Genomic DNA, 14,348 nt, shown 5'->3' on the forward strand with positions numbered 1-14,348 from the left:
CGGTCTTTGCTCTTGGACACTCCCTGACATTTTTTTTGTTGTTGTTTTTTTGAGACAGGGTCTCTCTGGGTTAGCCGTGGCTGTCCTGGACTCACTTTGTAGACCAGGCTGGCCTCGAACTCACAGCGATCCGCTTGCCTCTGCCTCCCGAGTGCTGGGATTAAAGGCGTGCGCCACCTTTTTGGGCGCACACTCCCTGACATTAACCTTGAGATAGATTGGGTGGAGCCATCCTGGGCCTGGAATTCAGGAAGTGACGGGGGACTTCACTCAGATTATTGTGTTTCTAATTGGCCCACAATGGGAGGAGGAGACCAGCCTTTGAACTAGAGAGACAGACAGACAGACAGAGAGGACGAGAGGGGCAGCTGGTTCAGACCGAGCTCGAGTGCACGTCGATCGGGAAAAGGATCAGTGAACAGGCCGGTCCAGGGCGCAGGCCAGAGACAGGTAGGGACCCGGATACCAGAAGTTTCACTCTTGTTTCCCTTTAACCTTTTTTCTCTCTTGTGTAAGATAGTTGGGTTGTATAATAAAGTTTAATTGTTAAGAAACAGAGCCAACGTTATGTGTGTGTGTGTGTGTGTGTGTGTGTGTGTGTGTGTGTGTGTGCGCGCGCGCGCGCACCATATGGAAACCTGAGGTTGGCATTGGCGTCTTCTTCAATCACTCTTTTGTTGCTATTGTTGGTGTTGTTGAGACATGTTGAGACAAGGTCTCAATATGTAGCTTTGGCTGATCTGGAATTTACAGAGACCCACCTGTCCTGTCTCCCAAGTGCTGGGATTAAAGGCTTGCGCCACTACACTCCACCCCAGTCACTTTTCTTTTCTTTTTTTTTTTTTTTTGGTTTGTTTTGCTTTGGTTTTTCAAGAAAAGGTTTTTCTTTCCTTTCTTTATTCTTCGTTTCTTTGTTTCTTTCCTTCCTTCCTTCTCCCCCCTCCCTCTCTCTGTCTTTCTCTCTCTGTCTCTCTCTTGTTAATTAGTTTGTTTGTTTGGTTTTTCGAGATCCACTTGCCTCTGCCTCCCGAGTACTGGGATCAAAGGCGTTCTGCCACCACGCCCTTACTGTTCTCACTTTTCACTTTATAGGTCTCTCACTTTGGAGCTCACTGGTTAATGAGCCCCAGGAATTTTCCTGTCATGCCTCCCCAGTACTGAGACTACAGGAATACACTGAGCTCTCTTTCTCTCTCTCTCTCTCCACAGACACAGAAAAGCTGGGACCCGGTGGTCTGGATTCTTGGCTGGGGAAGCCTCAGCACCCCAGGAGTTAGTGTGTTTATTATAAACAGTCGAATAGGAGGAGGGGCTGTTGCATTCAGATTGTCAGGGAGGCGGGGTCATACATACAGATCAATGGGGAGGCGGGGCTACTACATACAGATCAATAGGAAGACAGGGATATTTTATACAGTACTGCAAACAAATACACAAATAGTGAAGAAGGGGGCAGGATTCACTAATTGGGTAGGAGCCATCATTGTAGGGGAGAAGTCTTGCAGCCATAAACATCCCAGGGCAGAAAGCTCTGCTGGACATGGACTGCACACAGTTCACATGTGCACTCACACCACAGGAAGGCTCTGCCCTCCCTCTGAGCCTCACCTGGGGAAGGCTTTGCCACTCCCATGGGGCTGAGGCCTTGGTCCTCCACGACACGGCTGTGGTCATCTCAAATGATGCACATTCACTCAGGACCACGCCTACTCCCTATGCCAAGGCCCAACTGCCTGTGCAACCGTGGCCAGTGCTCCCAACCACTGAACTATCTCTCTGGGTCCCTTTTGGGGATTTGCCTGTAATCCTAGCATATGGACATATACCACCAAAGTGGGGAAGGCCAAATAATATACTCTCTAGCCGGGCGTGGTGGCGCACGCCTTTAATCCCAGCACTCGGGAGGCAGAGGCAGGCGGATCGCTGTGAGTTCGAGGCCAGCCTGGTCTACAAAGCGAGTCTAGGACAGCCAAGGCTACACAGAGAGACCCTGTCTCGAAAAACCAAAATAATAATAATAATAATAATAATAATAATAATAATAATAATAATAATAATAATAATAATATACTCTCTAAACCAGGCACACGGATGGGCCGCTTCTGATTAGACGGTCACTCTCTGTCTTTCCTTCCTTTGTGGGTGTGTGTTGTATGTGGAGGCAGAGGTCAGCCTTGGGTGTGGATCTTCAGGATGCACTCTACCATCTGAGCTCTCTTTTAGACCTCTCCTTTTTGTTTAAAAGGCACAGGGTCTCCATATGTACCTCAGGCTGTATCGTCTATCTCAGCCTCCCACATAGTTAGGATCACAGGCTTGCACCACGCCGTCCAGCCATTATCTATCTGTCAGAAAGATCGCTGACCACCGCTGCACACAATGGTAGTCAAATGCTAAAGAGGCTAGCCTGGGCCACACCTCTAGTAGGATTTGATGATATATGCCCGTGTGCTAGGATTACAGGCAAAAACCACAAAAGGAGGGCCTGGAGAGATGGCTCAGTAGTTAAGAGCAGTAGCTCCTTTTGCACAGGACCCAGGTTCAGTTCTGGGGACCCACACGGTGGCTCTCAACTGTCTATACCTTTAATTCCAGAGAAATCAATGCTCTCCTCTGGTGCACAGATATACATGCAGGCAAAACATCCATAAACATACAATAAAAATAAATCACTGGAGCCAGGCATGGTGGCGCATGCCTTTAATCCCAGCACTGGGGAGGCAGAGGCAGGCTGATTGACATGAGTTCGAGGTCATCCTGGTCTACAAAGTGAGTCCAGGACAGCCAAGGCTACACAGAGAGACCCTATCTCAAAAAACCAAAATAAACAAATAAACAAACTAAATAAACAAATCTACTAAAAAAGAGAAATTTGAATCTAGCATTTAAAAGGAAGGCAATGTTGAGATGGGTTTGATGGTACAGGCTTGTAATTCTAACTACTCAGAAGGCAGAGGCAGGAGGGGCCTAAAGTTCAGTAAATACAGAACTTCAGTTTGTTCAGGATGAAAAAAGTTATTCGGTTCTATTTCACAGCTGACTCTACTGTCCTGCATGTTCATGTCAAAGAAGTGAAGAGGGCTGGGGAGATGGCTCGGCAGGTTAAAGTGCCCGCTATAGAAGGACCCACCTATAAGGATAAGAACCTACATTAAAAAGCTTGGTGTGGCCGGGTGTGGTGGCGCACGCCTTTAATCCCAGCACTCGGAAGGCAGAGGCAGGTGGATCGCTGTGAGTTCGAGGTCAGCCTGGTCTACAAAGTGAGTCTAAGACAGCCAAAGCTACAGAGAAACCCTATCTCGAAAAACAAAAACAAAAACAACAAAAAAGCTGGGTGTGGTGGAAAATTTCTAACCCCAGTACATGGGGAGGCAGGGCCACAAAGATCCCTGGAAGTTATCAGTCTGGCTAAGTCCTAGGGTATGAGGTTCACTGAAAACTCTCAAAAGGTAAAGCGAAAGGTGACTGAGAAATCTACTGAACATTATCTGCACTCTGTCTGCACACACGTGGGTGCACACACAAACATATAAGCACGCTTTATACACACACACACACACACACACACACACACACACACACACACACAGAGTGGTTAAGAACGCCTTTAATCCCAGCATTCTGGAGGCAGAGGCAGGAGGATCTCTGTGAGTTCCAGGCCAGCTACACAGAGAAATCTTGTCTTTAAAAACCAAAAAAAAGAAAAGAAAAGAAAAAATAGAAAGAAAGAAGCCAGGGGTGGTGGTGGCACAGGCCTTTAATCCCAGCACTCGGGAGGCAGAGGCAGGTGGATTGCTATGAGTTCAAGGCCAGCCTGGTCTACAAAGTGAGTCCAGGACAGCCAAGGCTAACACAGAGAGACCCTGTCTTGAAAAACCAAAAATAAATAAATAAGTAAACATGTTGGTAGGAAAATTATGTAACCAAGACCTTGGTGACACTGACTTTTGAGGTTTTTCCACCCTAGATTGAAGTTAGCCTCACATATTTGTGCACATACGCTGAAGACCGACCTCCCCAAACAGCTGCTACTAACATCTGGGAAGTCTTCAGTTCGGAGAGCACCCCACTGCTCTTACCTCATTTCACCTGCACCCCACCACCCCCCGAAGGTCTCCAGTGGCTTTCTCCACACACTTCACCCATTAGGTTTGTTTGCAACTGAAACCTTAGTTAAGGTTTGTTGAGGTTTTTTTAATTGGCAGTTTCTACCCATCTTTCTATAAATAGAAAAGGAGAGAGAGAGAGAGAGAGTACGTGGTTTTCATTACTAAGGTAAAGACACTTGAGCTACGCACACTTGATCCTTGAACATGAAACTTAAGAGGCTGTAGCGATCACAGTGTCAATCCTATATAAGGTAGTAAAAGCCCTTCTGGTTTGTTTTCCCCTGTTTCTACAACTCTTTCCCCATTCTTGACTTCAAATCTAAATTGGTGAGTAGCCGGTGCGCCTATCAGACCCCAAGATCTTTTTCCCTGCATGTACTACATTAGACACGTACATTTTTGTACTCGGAGTTCTTATAACTGCGGCTAGCACTGGGGAGGATCCGGGCTCTGTCGCAAGGGTCAGTCTTTCACAAGGGGTCTGCACTATTGCGAGTCTCTGGCTGACAAAGGTGGGGGGGTTATAACACGGTTCATTTTTAAAGGGCTTGCAGCTGCCTGTGGCAACTGATTAGGTAAGTATACTTTTTACAAGAAGCATTAGACCCTAAGAGAAAGCTTTTGTTTGGTTTTAGATTTGGAAAAGACTGGGCCATGTAGTTCAAGCTGGTCTGGAGTTGACTATTTTGCCGAGGACGCTCTTGAATTCTTGATCCTCCTGTTCCTGCCTCCTAAGGGCAGGAATTACAAGCCTAGCTTGGTCTTTTTCTTTTCTTTTCTTTTTTTTAACTTCAATTTTGGAGTGAATTCAGGAGAACTCATGGAGACAAGAGGCGCCTGGCTTGCTTCTGTCCCATCACTTAAAAGGATGCTTGTCAGGTTTTAAAGTTCTAGAGATACATGGTGCTGGCTGATAACATGCACTTTCCCCACATGTTCGTTTTCTCTGTCGCGGTTGCTCACGTCTCACTTGTTCTGTGTGAGCAGGTGGAAAATGAGCATCACAGATATTCTTAGTGCTGACGACATTGCGGCAGCCCTGCAGGAATGCCAAGGTGAGGGGGGGTTCTGGAGGAGCGGGGTGTTGCGGGGGAACTGGAGGAGCGGGGTGTGTGTGGTGGCACTGGGGTAGAAGGATAGCAAAGTCCAGGGGATCCTGGACTCTGGAGTGAGATCTTGTCTCTGAATAAAGACAAGGGACATCCGGGTGTGGTGGCGCACACCTTTAATCCCAGCACTCAGGAGACAGAGGCAAGCAGCTCTCTAGGAGTTCGAGGCCAGCCTGGTCTACAAAGTGAGTCCAGGACAGCCAAGGCTACACAGAAAAACCCTGTCTCGAAAAACCTAAAGAAGAAGAAGAAGGAGAAGGAGAAGGAGAAGGAGAAGGAGAAGGAGAAGAAGAAGAAGAAGAAGAAGAAGAAGAAGAAGAAGAAGAAAAAGAAGGAAAAGAAAGAAAGAAAGAAAGAAAAAGAAAAAGCCTCAGTAGGAAGGCTGGAGTTGTAGCTGAGTAGTGGGGTTAGCCTGAGCTATATAGTGGGTTCCAGGCTAGCCACAAACAAACAAGAGCCAATCAGTGTGCTGCTTCTCTCAAGCCTGTTTGGATCCACTGTCTCCCACCAATCACATGGTACTGCGGACTTGGCGTGCAGCTTGTCGAGTGAGGAGAGAGAGGGTAAGACACCGAGCAGAGCCAGGAGAGGTGGGCAAAATCAAGTGGCGAGGGCAACCTGGGGTAGAGGGGACAAGGGGAAAAGGACCACCTGGACTTGGCTTTCTGAGTCTTTGGAGAGTCAAGTATCCACATAGTTTGAGGGACATCAGGAAAGTATTTTTAATAGCCCGCGTTTTTTGTCACTCAGGCACAGATATAGAATGTAACCCACTGGGCGTCAGGATAACCTAGTCTCTGTTCTTTAGACCCAGACACTTTTGAACCACAAAAGTTCTTCCAGACATTGGGCCTCTCCAAGATGTCCGCCAGCCAACTGCAGGATGTCTTCCGGTGCATAGACAATGACCAGAGTGGATTCTTGGAAGAAGAGGAGCTCAGGTAAGCTGTGTCCAGAGCATCTCAACATGGATGCGGGGGGCAGGGGCAGGGTGTGAGGTGGCCCTGTTGGCTCAGTCCTCTCTCCACGGTTGGCCTTGGCATTGGATATTCATCTGAACTCTTTAAAGAATGTAAATTGAGGGCTGGAAAGATGGCTCAGTGGTTAAGAGCGCTGCCTGCTCCTCCAGAGGTCCTGAGTTCAATTCCCAGCAACCACGTGGTGGCTCACAACCATCTGTAATGTGATCTGATGCCCTCTTCTGCAGATAAAGCACTCATATACAATAAATAAAAATAAATAAACGATTAAAAAAAAAAATCTAAATTGAGCCGGCTGCAGTGGTGCACACCTGTAACTCCAGCACTCTGGGAGGCAGAGCCAGGCAGATCACTATGGTCTATAAAGTAAGTCCAAGACAGCAAAGGCTACACAGAGAAACCCTGTCTTGAAATAAACCAACCCCTCCCAAACAAACAAACAAACAAACAAACAAACAAAAAGGATGCAAGTCGGCCACACTTCTACTCATGTGGGGCCCTACGTGTGGGCACTGAAGATCACATACAATGAAATTTGTTCAAGGGATTTCTTATGGCAAATGAAGCAGCAAAACTCTTTTTATTTTGTTTTTTCAAGACAAAGTTTCTCTCTGTCTGTCCTAAATTTGCTTTGTAGACCAGGCTGGCTTCAAGCTCACAGAGATCCACCTGCCTCTGCCTCCCAAGTGCTGGGATTAAAGATGTGGGCCAATACGCCTGGGAACAAAAAACCCTTTTTGTTTGTTTTGTTTTTGTTTTTTTGAGACAGGGTTTCTCTGTGTTAGCCTTGGCTATCCTGGATTCGCTTAGTAGACCAGGCTGGTCTCAAACTCACAGCCATCCGCCTGCCTCTGCCTCCCGAGTGCTGGGATTAAAGGCATGCGCCACCAAGCAAAACTTTTAAAAACAGACATGTCTAGCCATGGTTTCTATAGCAAAGGAGAACTCTACTTGCGAGACCTTGACTGATGTTTGTAGCTGTCAGATACATGGGACTCAGAGGAAGGGAGAGAGGGAGAAGGAAAAAGACGGGGACAGTAAGGAAAGGAAAGAGGCGGGAGAGAGATGGAGGAAGGGAGGGACCGAGGACGTGAGGTCTTTCAAGAACTTGCCGCCAGCTTTTCGTGGTGCTGTAGGTATTTCCTCCAGAAGTTCCAGAGCGACGCTAGAGAGCTGACTGAGTCAGAGACTAAGTCTTTGATGGACGCGGCGGACAATAACGGAGACGGGAAGATCGGGGCTGAAGGTAGGTCTGCTCCGGCTTTTAGACTAACACACATCAGCGTAGGGGATACCCGAGGTGGGACTTCCGGGCTAAACCCCCCCCCCCGCCCCTTTTTCTGAATTTTGAGAAATTCAGCCTTTACGTCTGCAGCGTGTGATTGGGTAAGCATGCCAACTGTGCGTGAACATGTGGGGTCCACCGGGGATGTAGCTCGCAAGTCCAGCGTGTGTTTGGCACGTCTGAACTTGGTGCCCAGCCCCGCCCACCCCTCACCACACACAGATTCTGGCCTTAGGGCTGATGAGATGGCTCAGAAATAATGGCACTTGTTGCCAAGTGTGGTGACCTGAGTTCTCTCCCTGGGGCCTACATGGTAGGAGGAGAGAACAAACTCCCCAAAGTTGTCTTCTGACCGCCACGGGTGTGTACACACACAATTCTGGAAGACGATAGCCCACATCTGTCATTTTATCACTTGAGAGGCTGACAGAGGAGGATTGTGATGAGTTCGAAGCCAGCCTGGGCTATATATGGAGCTCAAGGCCAGCCTCGGTTACACACATACACACACACACACACACACACACACACACGCGCGCGCGCGCGCGCGCGCGCACGTGCAAGTGCACACACCCTCCTGTTTTTAAAAAGATTTTATTTATTTATTTTATGTATGTGAGTGTTCTAGCTGCATGTACACCTGTGTGCCAGAACAGTGACAACAAAGGACAAATAAGCTAACACAGTTCCCGATGTCTGTGTGCAGAGCCCTAGGTTCAGATGTCTTCAGATTGTTTACGCTTGACTTTGTCAAGTTGCTTACCTTTCTGTTTAAGCAATGACTCACAGGGTGGTATAGGGGCCACTCTGTGTTGGCTCTGTTTATTAACAATTAAACTTTATTATACAACCCAACTAGCACACACAAGAAGGGAAAAAAAAGGTTAAAGGGACAGAAGAGTGAACCTTCCGGTATCCGTTCCACAGGACGGGTCCTTAGGTGTCTCTCTGTCCCGCGTGCTGGTCCGGCCGGTCTTCCTCTCTGGGAGCTCTCCCTTCTTCTCCACTTGTTGTTTTTTTTTCCCCCACCTTCCCAGTCACAAGCAAAGGGCGGTCTCCTTCTCCCTTCAAGGGTCAATTAGGAAAACAATAGTCACGGTGGGGTTCCCAGGTCGGCTTTTTGAATTCCAAGCCCAGGAAGGCTCCAAACAGTCTGTCACAAGGTATTCATGGGGTGCCCCAAGGGTAAAGCCTGCCAAGATTGCTTCCACCTGTGACAAAGCTTAATCTTTCCCACAACTCTGTTTGTGGCACTAATTAGAGAAAAGTGAAAATTGTTAAAGTAGATTCGTTTGTTTGTGGTAGGGGCTCGTGTACAGCCCTGACTGGCCTTGAACTTGATACGTAGCCGGAGCTGACTTTGAACTCCTGAGTCTCCTGCTGTTGCCTCCCTGGTGCTGCGAGTGCAGGCGTGTGTCCCAAGCCCAACCGTGGATCCTTACTGAAGTATGCAGTTATAATCCACTACACAAGTTAACGAAGCTTCTGTAGGCATCCTAAATAAAATAGCTCAGACAAGGGAAGCTTGATGTGTTTAAACCTAGCCATGAAGCTCGGCTCAGCGGCACACGTGTGTCATACAAGCATTTAGCAAGATGTGGGGCTTTAAGGCCAGGCTTGGCTATATCATGAATTCCAGGCTAGCCTTGGCTATGTCCCAAATTTAAGATGATAATTTACAAAAGGCCACAACCCTGAAAGATGTCTAAATAGATAAAGAAAAAACTGGACCAATTAATAGAAAGCCAATGTCCATTTTCAGCATCACTGTGCACCTGCCACAGATTCTTAGAGTCAGGGCTTGAGAGACAGTTAGGTGGGTGAGAACGTTTGCTGCCCAGGTCTGAGGAGCTGAGCTTGGATCCCAATGCTCATGTGAAAAGCCAGGCATGGCCACACACACACACACACATACACACACACACACACACACACCTGTAACCCAGCACTGTCTGAAGTGGAGACAGGCAGATCATCCATGGCTCACTATTCTCCAGTCTAGTTCTAGGTTCAGTGAGAGACCCTGTCTCAAGGGAATGTGGTGGAGAGTGATACAGCAGGACACCCACCGTTCTCTTCTGGCCTCTGTGGGCTCATAGCTATACACACACCACACACACACACACACACACACACACACACACATTATCACTATCTTTCTTTTAGTAATATAAACTTTGGGGGAAGGCTAAGACTAGGGCTCAGTGGAAGAAAATCTGTTTAAAGTTCTGCTCTGTTGAATAGTATACTAGGCACAGAACAGTGAAGGAAAAGCCTCCTGTGTTTATTTGAAATGAACCACAGCACACACCACATGTTTACAGTGCTTCTCACGGCTGGAGAAGATAGACAGATAAGCTCAAGCCCAAGGCGCTTTGCTAAACACAATTATGCATGGGGCTGGGGTGTTGGCTCAGCAGGTCTAATGCACGTTCCACGAAAATATAAGGGCCAAAGTTTGAGTTCCCAGTATCCATGTAAATACTGGGAGATCCTGGTGGCCCAACTGCAGTCCCAGGCCTCGGCTGACAAATGAAGACAGGGAATCCTTGGAGAAAGCCGGCAAGCTAGACTAGATGGATGGGTGGGTCCTAGGTTCAACTGAAAAAGGCTCAATCTTTGGCTCACCTGATATCAATCTTTGGCTTCCACCCATGCACACATATGGGCATCCACATACATGCGCATCCCACACACTTCTTGCACATATATGGGCACACACACACACACACACACACACACACACACACATTATGCAGAAAAACCAGTGCATGTTGCTGCACAGGCTTGGATTCCCACACCTGGGATGTGAAGACAGAAGGATAAGGAGGCAGGCGGTCAAGGTCATCCTTGGCTATATAGAAAGTTTGAGACCAGTTGTCTACGTCAGACCGGGTCTCAAAAAAAAAAAAAAAAAAAGGCCTGGTGTGGTGGTGCATGCCTTTAACCGTAGGACTAGGGAGGCAGAGGCAGGGTGGATCTCTGTAAGTTCGAGGCCAACCTGGTCTACAAAGCGAGTCCAGGACAGCCAAGGCTACATGGAGAAACCCTGTCTTAAAAAAACCAAGGGGAAAAAAAAGAAAGAAAGAAAGCTAGGCATTTGGCACACACCTGCAAAACCAGCACTTCCAAAACTGAGGCAGGAGGATAATTAATTTGAGCCCAACAAGAGCTGCCAAAGGAGACACTATATAGAAAACAATGCCAAAAGCTGGATGGCAAGGGAGCTGCAGACTCCCTTGAGCGATATCACCGATGCTCATGGTCCCTTCCAGGCATGTCTTGACCTGGACTGTACCTCTCTGAAAATTTATTTCATCTCTTTCTTCCCTCTTCAGGTTCTGGGGGAGGAGGGGGGACAGCACACCTGCACAACAGTGAGCCACCTATGCTGAGCCTAGTCTCTCATTTTCTATTCCAGAATTCCAGGAAATGGTGCAGTCTTAAAGCCCAAGTCTATGGAAGAAAGAGAGGAAGGGGCGTTCTGCCGGACGGTCTCCCAAGCCCTGGGACTGGGAAGCTCCCCAACCTATCCTGAACTAATTTACCAAGTCCTTCCCCTGCCCCCCCCCCCCCCCAAAAAAAGCACTTCTGCAACATGCTCCTTGTTTGAGGAAATGCAATGGTCTGTGGCTCTTCTTTCTCTGGTCATGGTGGGTAGGCCCTGATGACTTCTGTAAGCACCCCCTTCCTGGCAGACAGTGCCTTTAAAAATCACCCAGTAAAATAAACTTCTCGTCATTGGCTGATGTATGGGTGTATGAGTCACTTGTCTCCTTGCTGCGACAACACGCCTGACAAGAGCGATTCAAGGAAGAAAGCAAAGGTTTACTTTGGCCCACACAGTGTGAGGGGCTATGGGGAAGGCACGGTGGCTGGAGCCAGGCAGCTGGGTCGCGTTGCATCTTCCGGTCAGGAAGCAAAGAGAGATGGATGCTGGTGCTCAGTTTGCTTTCTGTTTCCTTTGGTCCAGGACCCCATCCCGGGGGATGGGGCTCCCCGCGTTTATGATGGACCTTCCCACTTCACTTACTCTGACCTGATCATTCCTCACAGACATGGTCAGAGGTTTGTGTCCATGATCCTAGATCCTGCCAAGTGGACAATACTCCTCATGATGGTTTCTTGTTTTGTTTTGAGATAGGATTTCAAAATTTAGCCCTGGCTAGCCCGGAACTCCCTTAGAGAGACCAGGCTGGCCTTAATCTAACAAAGATCTGCCTGCCTCTACTTCCTCAGAAGATAGAAGGGATTAAAGATGTACACAGCCATAACCAGCTAAGACGAATAGTTTTGCTGGTTTTTTTTTTTTTTTTTTTGTTTTGTTATTTTCCTTCAGCAAGGTAGTGGGACCAAATTAAACAGGTCCAAAGCAAGTCTTTCCAAAGATCTCAGGTGCCAGGGCTGGGAAGATGGCTCTGTGGTTAAGAACACTGGCTGCTCTTCCAGAGGACCTGATTTCAATTCCCAGAACCCATGTGGCAGCTCACAACTGTCTGCAACTCCAGTTCAAGGATCCAGCGCGCGCGCGCGCGCACACACACACACACACACACACACACACACACACACACACAAACCGCCAAATCACATAGGATAAAAATAAATAAAAAAATAATTTAAAAAATAGACCTCAGGTGCTCTTAAACACTCAGTGAGCCACACTGGCATTGTACATGAGCTAACGGGAATTGTTTCTGTTTGTTTTTTCAGATTTTTTTTTTTGAGACAGGGTTTCTCTGTGTATGAGCCCTGGCTGTCCTGGACTCCCTTTGTATACCAGGCTGGCCTCTGCCTGCCTCTGCTTCCCAAGTGCTGGGATTAAAGGTGTTTGCCACCACGCCCAGCTTTGGATCTGGTTTTAAAAGCATGTAAGTGTTGCAAAAAAAAAAAAATATTATTGTCCTGCCAGGAATTTTACTCTCAGCAATCCGGCTAACCCTGAAATTACTATTCTTCAGAGAGAGTTTCAGTCATCATAAAATGACTCTTATGTGAGCCAGACACAGTGGTACACATCTATCGTCCCAATGCTCAGAAGATGGAAACAGGATCAGAAGAAGCTCAAGGCCAGCTTTGGCTTCATATCTCGAGTTTGCAACCAACCGGGGTTACACCTTTCTCAATCTCCAGGACACACGTGGTGGCAGGAGAAGGAGAGAGAGTAACTCCTCAAAGTTAAGCTCTGACCGCTGGGATCATGCTATGGCACAGGGCTCCTCCCCGCCCAAACAAGAAATGTTTAATTTAAGACTTAACTCTTACACGGGTTGGTTTTTGTTTTTTGTTTTCTGCTTGGTGGGTATGAGATTGCTCTGAGAGATCCAAACACAAGCAAGCGAGAGAAGGCAGAACCGGTGATAAAGCCCAGAGCACTTGCTATTACTGCTCACCACGAACAGACTGATTTTGAAGGTGTTTTGACTTTTTCCTCCAGGAGAATCGAGCTTTCAGGTTCGATTGCCCCCCACCCCACCCCTTTCTTCTCAGCCACCATTTTTTTTTTTCTGGCTCGTAGGTGACAACACCTGAGATGGGCTTACCTAGACTTGCCGGTCCTGGTTGAGGCTAGCCTCTAGGGTCCTGTTATAGGGCTGGGGAGGCTCAAGCCAGGGACTTCTCATTAGGCTGCTTTCTTTCTTTCTTTCTTTCTTTCTTTCTTTCTTTCTTTCTTTCTTTCTTTTTTGTTTGTTTTTCGAGACAGGGTTTCTCTGTGTGGCCTTGGCTGTCCTAGACTCGCTTTGTAGACCAGGCGGGCCTCGAACTCCCAGTGATCTGCCTGCCTCTGCCTCCCGAGTGCTGGGATTAAAGGCCTGCGCCACCACGCCCGGCTCTAGGCTGCTTTTTAAGTGGCACCTAACGCTATTCTCTGGCTGATACTGAGACCTGAGGACACCAAGAGAGTCCTGAACTATTTTCTTAGGAGCGTGTGTGTGTGTGTGTGTGTGTGTGTGTGTGTGTGTGTGTGTGTAGGCCAGGGATCAATGTCAGATGTCTTTAATCACTTGCCACCTTATTTTCTGGGATTAAGGCCTCTCACTTGGGCTTGGGCTGACAAGGCTAAGCTGGCTGGCCAGTAAGCCTATCTGTCTCTGGCCCCTCCCTGCTGGGACCGCAGGCCCACAACGTTCTTTTGCTCAACGTTCTTCTTGGGTGCTGGGTATCTGAACTCAGGTCCTCATGCTTGTACAGTAAGCACTTTACCTATGGAGCCATCTCTCCACCCCCGTGGATCTCATCCTTTTAACCCAATGTCCAAGCTCACCATGTTCCGGGGCTCTTTCTATGCTGCCTCCCATATGCTAAATGATATTGGCAAATAGTTAAACTTCTTCAACCCTGGTCCTGGGGAGGCAGGGGCAGGTGAGGAGTCTCTGTGAACTGGAGGTCAACCTGGTCTACCTAGAGAGTTCCAGGCCAGCCAGGGCTACATAGTGAGATCCTGACTCAAACAAAACAAAACAAACAAAACAAAACACAACCTAATCAAACAAAATTAAAAAAAAAAAAACCCCAAAGCTATAACAAACAAACAAAACTCCTAAATACTCTACATACATAATCTTCAAATTTGATTTTAGGAGCTTAATTTCTCAGTCTTTACTTATGAGGAGAAACAAACAAACAGAAAGTCATTAGGGATGGGGAGATGGCTAATCAGGTAAAAGCCTTTGCTATACAGTTAAGAGACAGGAGAATCCCCTGGAGCTTGTGGGCCAGCTAGCCTGCTCTACGCATCAGAAAAACAATGAAGGTCGTGCCTCAGGCAAGATGCAAGGAAGCTGTCCTCTGACCTCCATATACGTACTGTGGCATGGACACACCCTCACTAACACGCGTGCTTATATGTTTCACATATATTCTG

General features: G+C 47.7%; 1 protein-coding gene across 1 annotated transcript; it reads left to right on the forward strand.

Moving 5' to 3' along the window:
- The first annotated feature begins 331 nt into the window (after positions 1-331).
- LOC311586473 (uncharacterized protein) lies at positions 332-11,229 on the forward strand. The gene is made up of 7 exons (XM_084762524.1): positions 332-450; positions 3,968-4,149; positions 5,097-5,164; positions 6,027-6,159; positions 7,335-7,444; positions 8,556-8,646; positions 10,905-11,229. The coding sequence occupies exons 3-7, from the start codon at positions 5,104-5,106 to the stop codon at positions 11,149-11,151; spliced, it is 642 nt and encodes a 213-aa protein (XP_084618650.1). The 5' UTR covers positions 332-450; positions 3,968-4,149; positions 5,097-5,103; the 3' UTR covers positions 11,152-11,229.
- The last annotated feature ends 3,119 nt before the right edge of the window (positions 11,230-14,348 follow it).

Source organism: Acomys minous (assembly GCF_964271855.1).
Source record: "Acomys minous genome assembly, chromosome: 16".
NCBI classification, from domain to species: domain Eukaryota; kingdom Metazoa; phylum Chordata; class Mammalia; order Rodentia; family Muridae; genus Acomys; species Acomys minous.

Bases quoted from the DNA above. Each gene is read 5' to 3' on its own strand.
- LOC311586473 (XM_084762524.1), top strand. From the start codon at position 5,104: ATGAGCATCACAGATATTCTTAGTGCTGACGACATTGCGGCAGCCCTG. The intron at 6,160-7,334 runs GTAAGCTGTGTC...GTGGTGCTGTAG, and splicing joins TTGGAAGAAGAGGAGCTCAG to GTATTTCCTCCAGAAGTTCC. The intron at 7,445-8,555 runs GTAGGTCTGCTC...TCTCCCTTCAAG, and splicing joins CGGGAAGATCGGGGCTGAAG to GGTCAATTAGGAAAACAATA.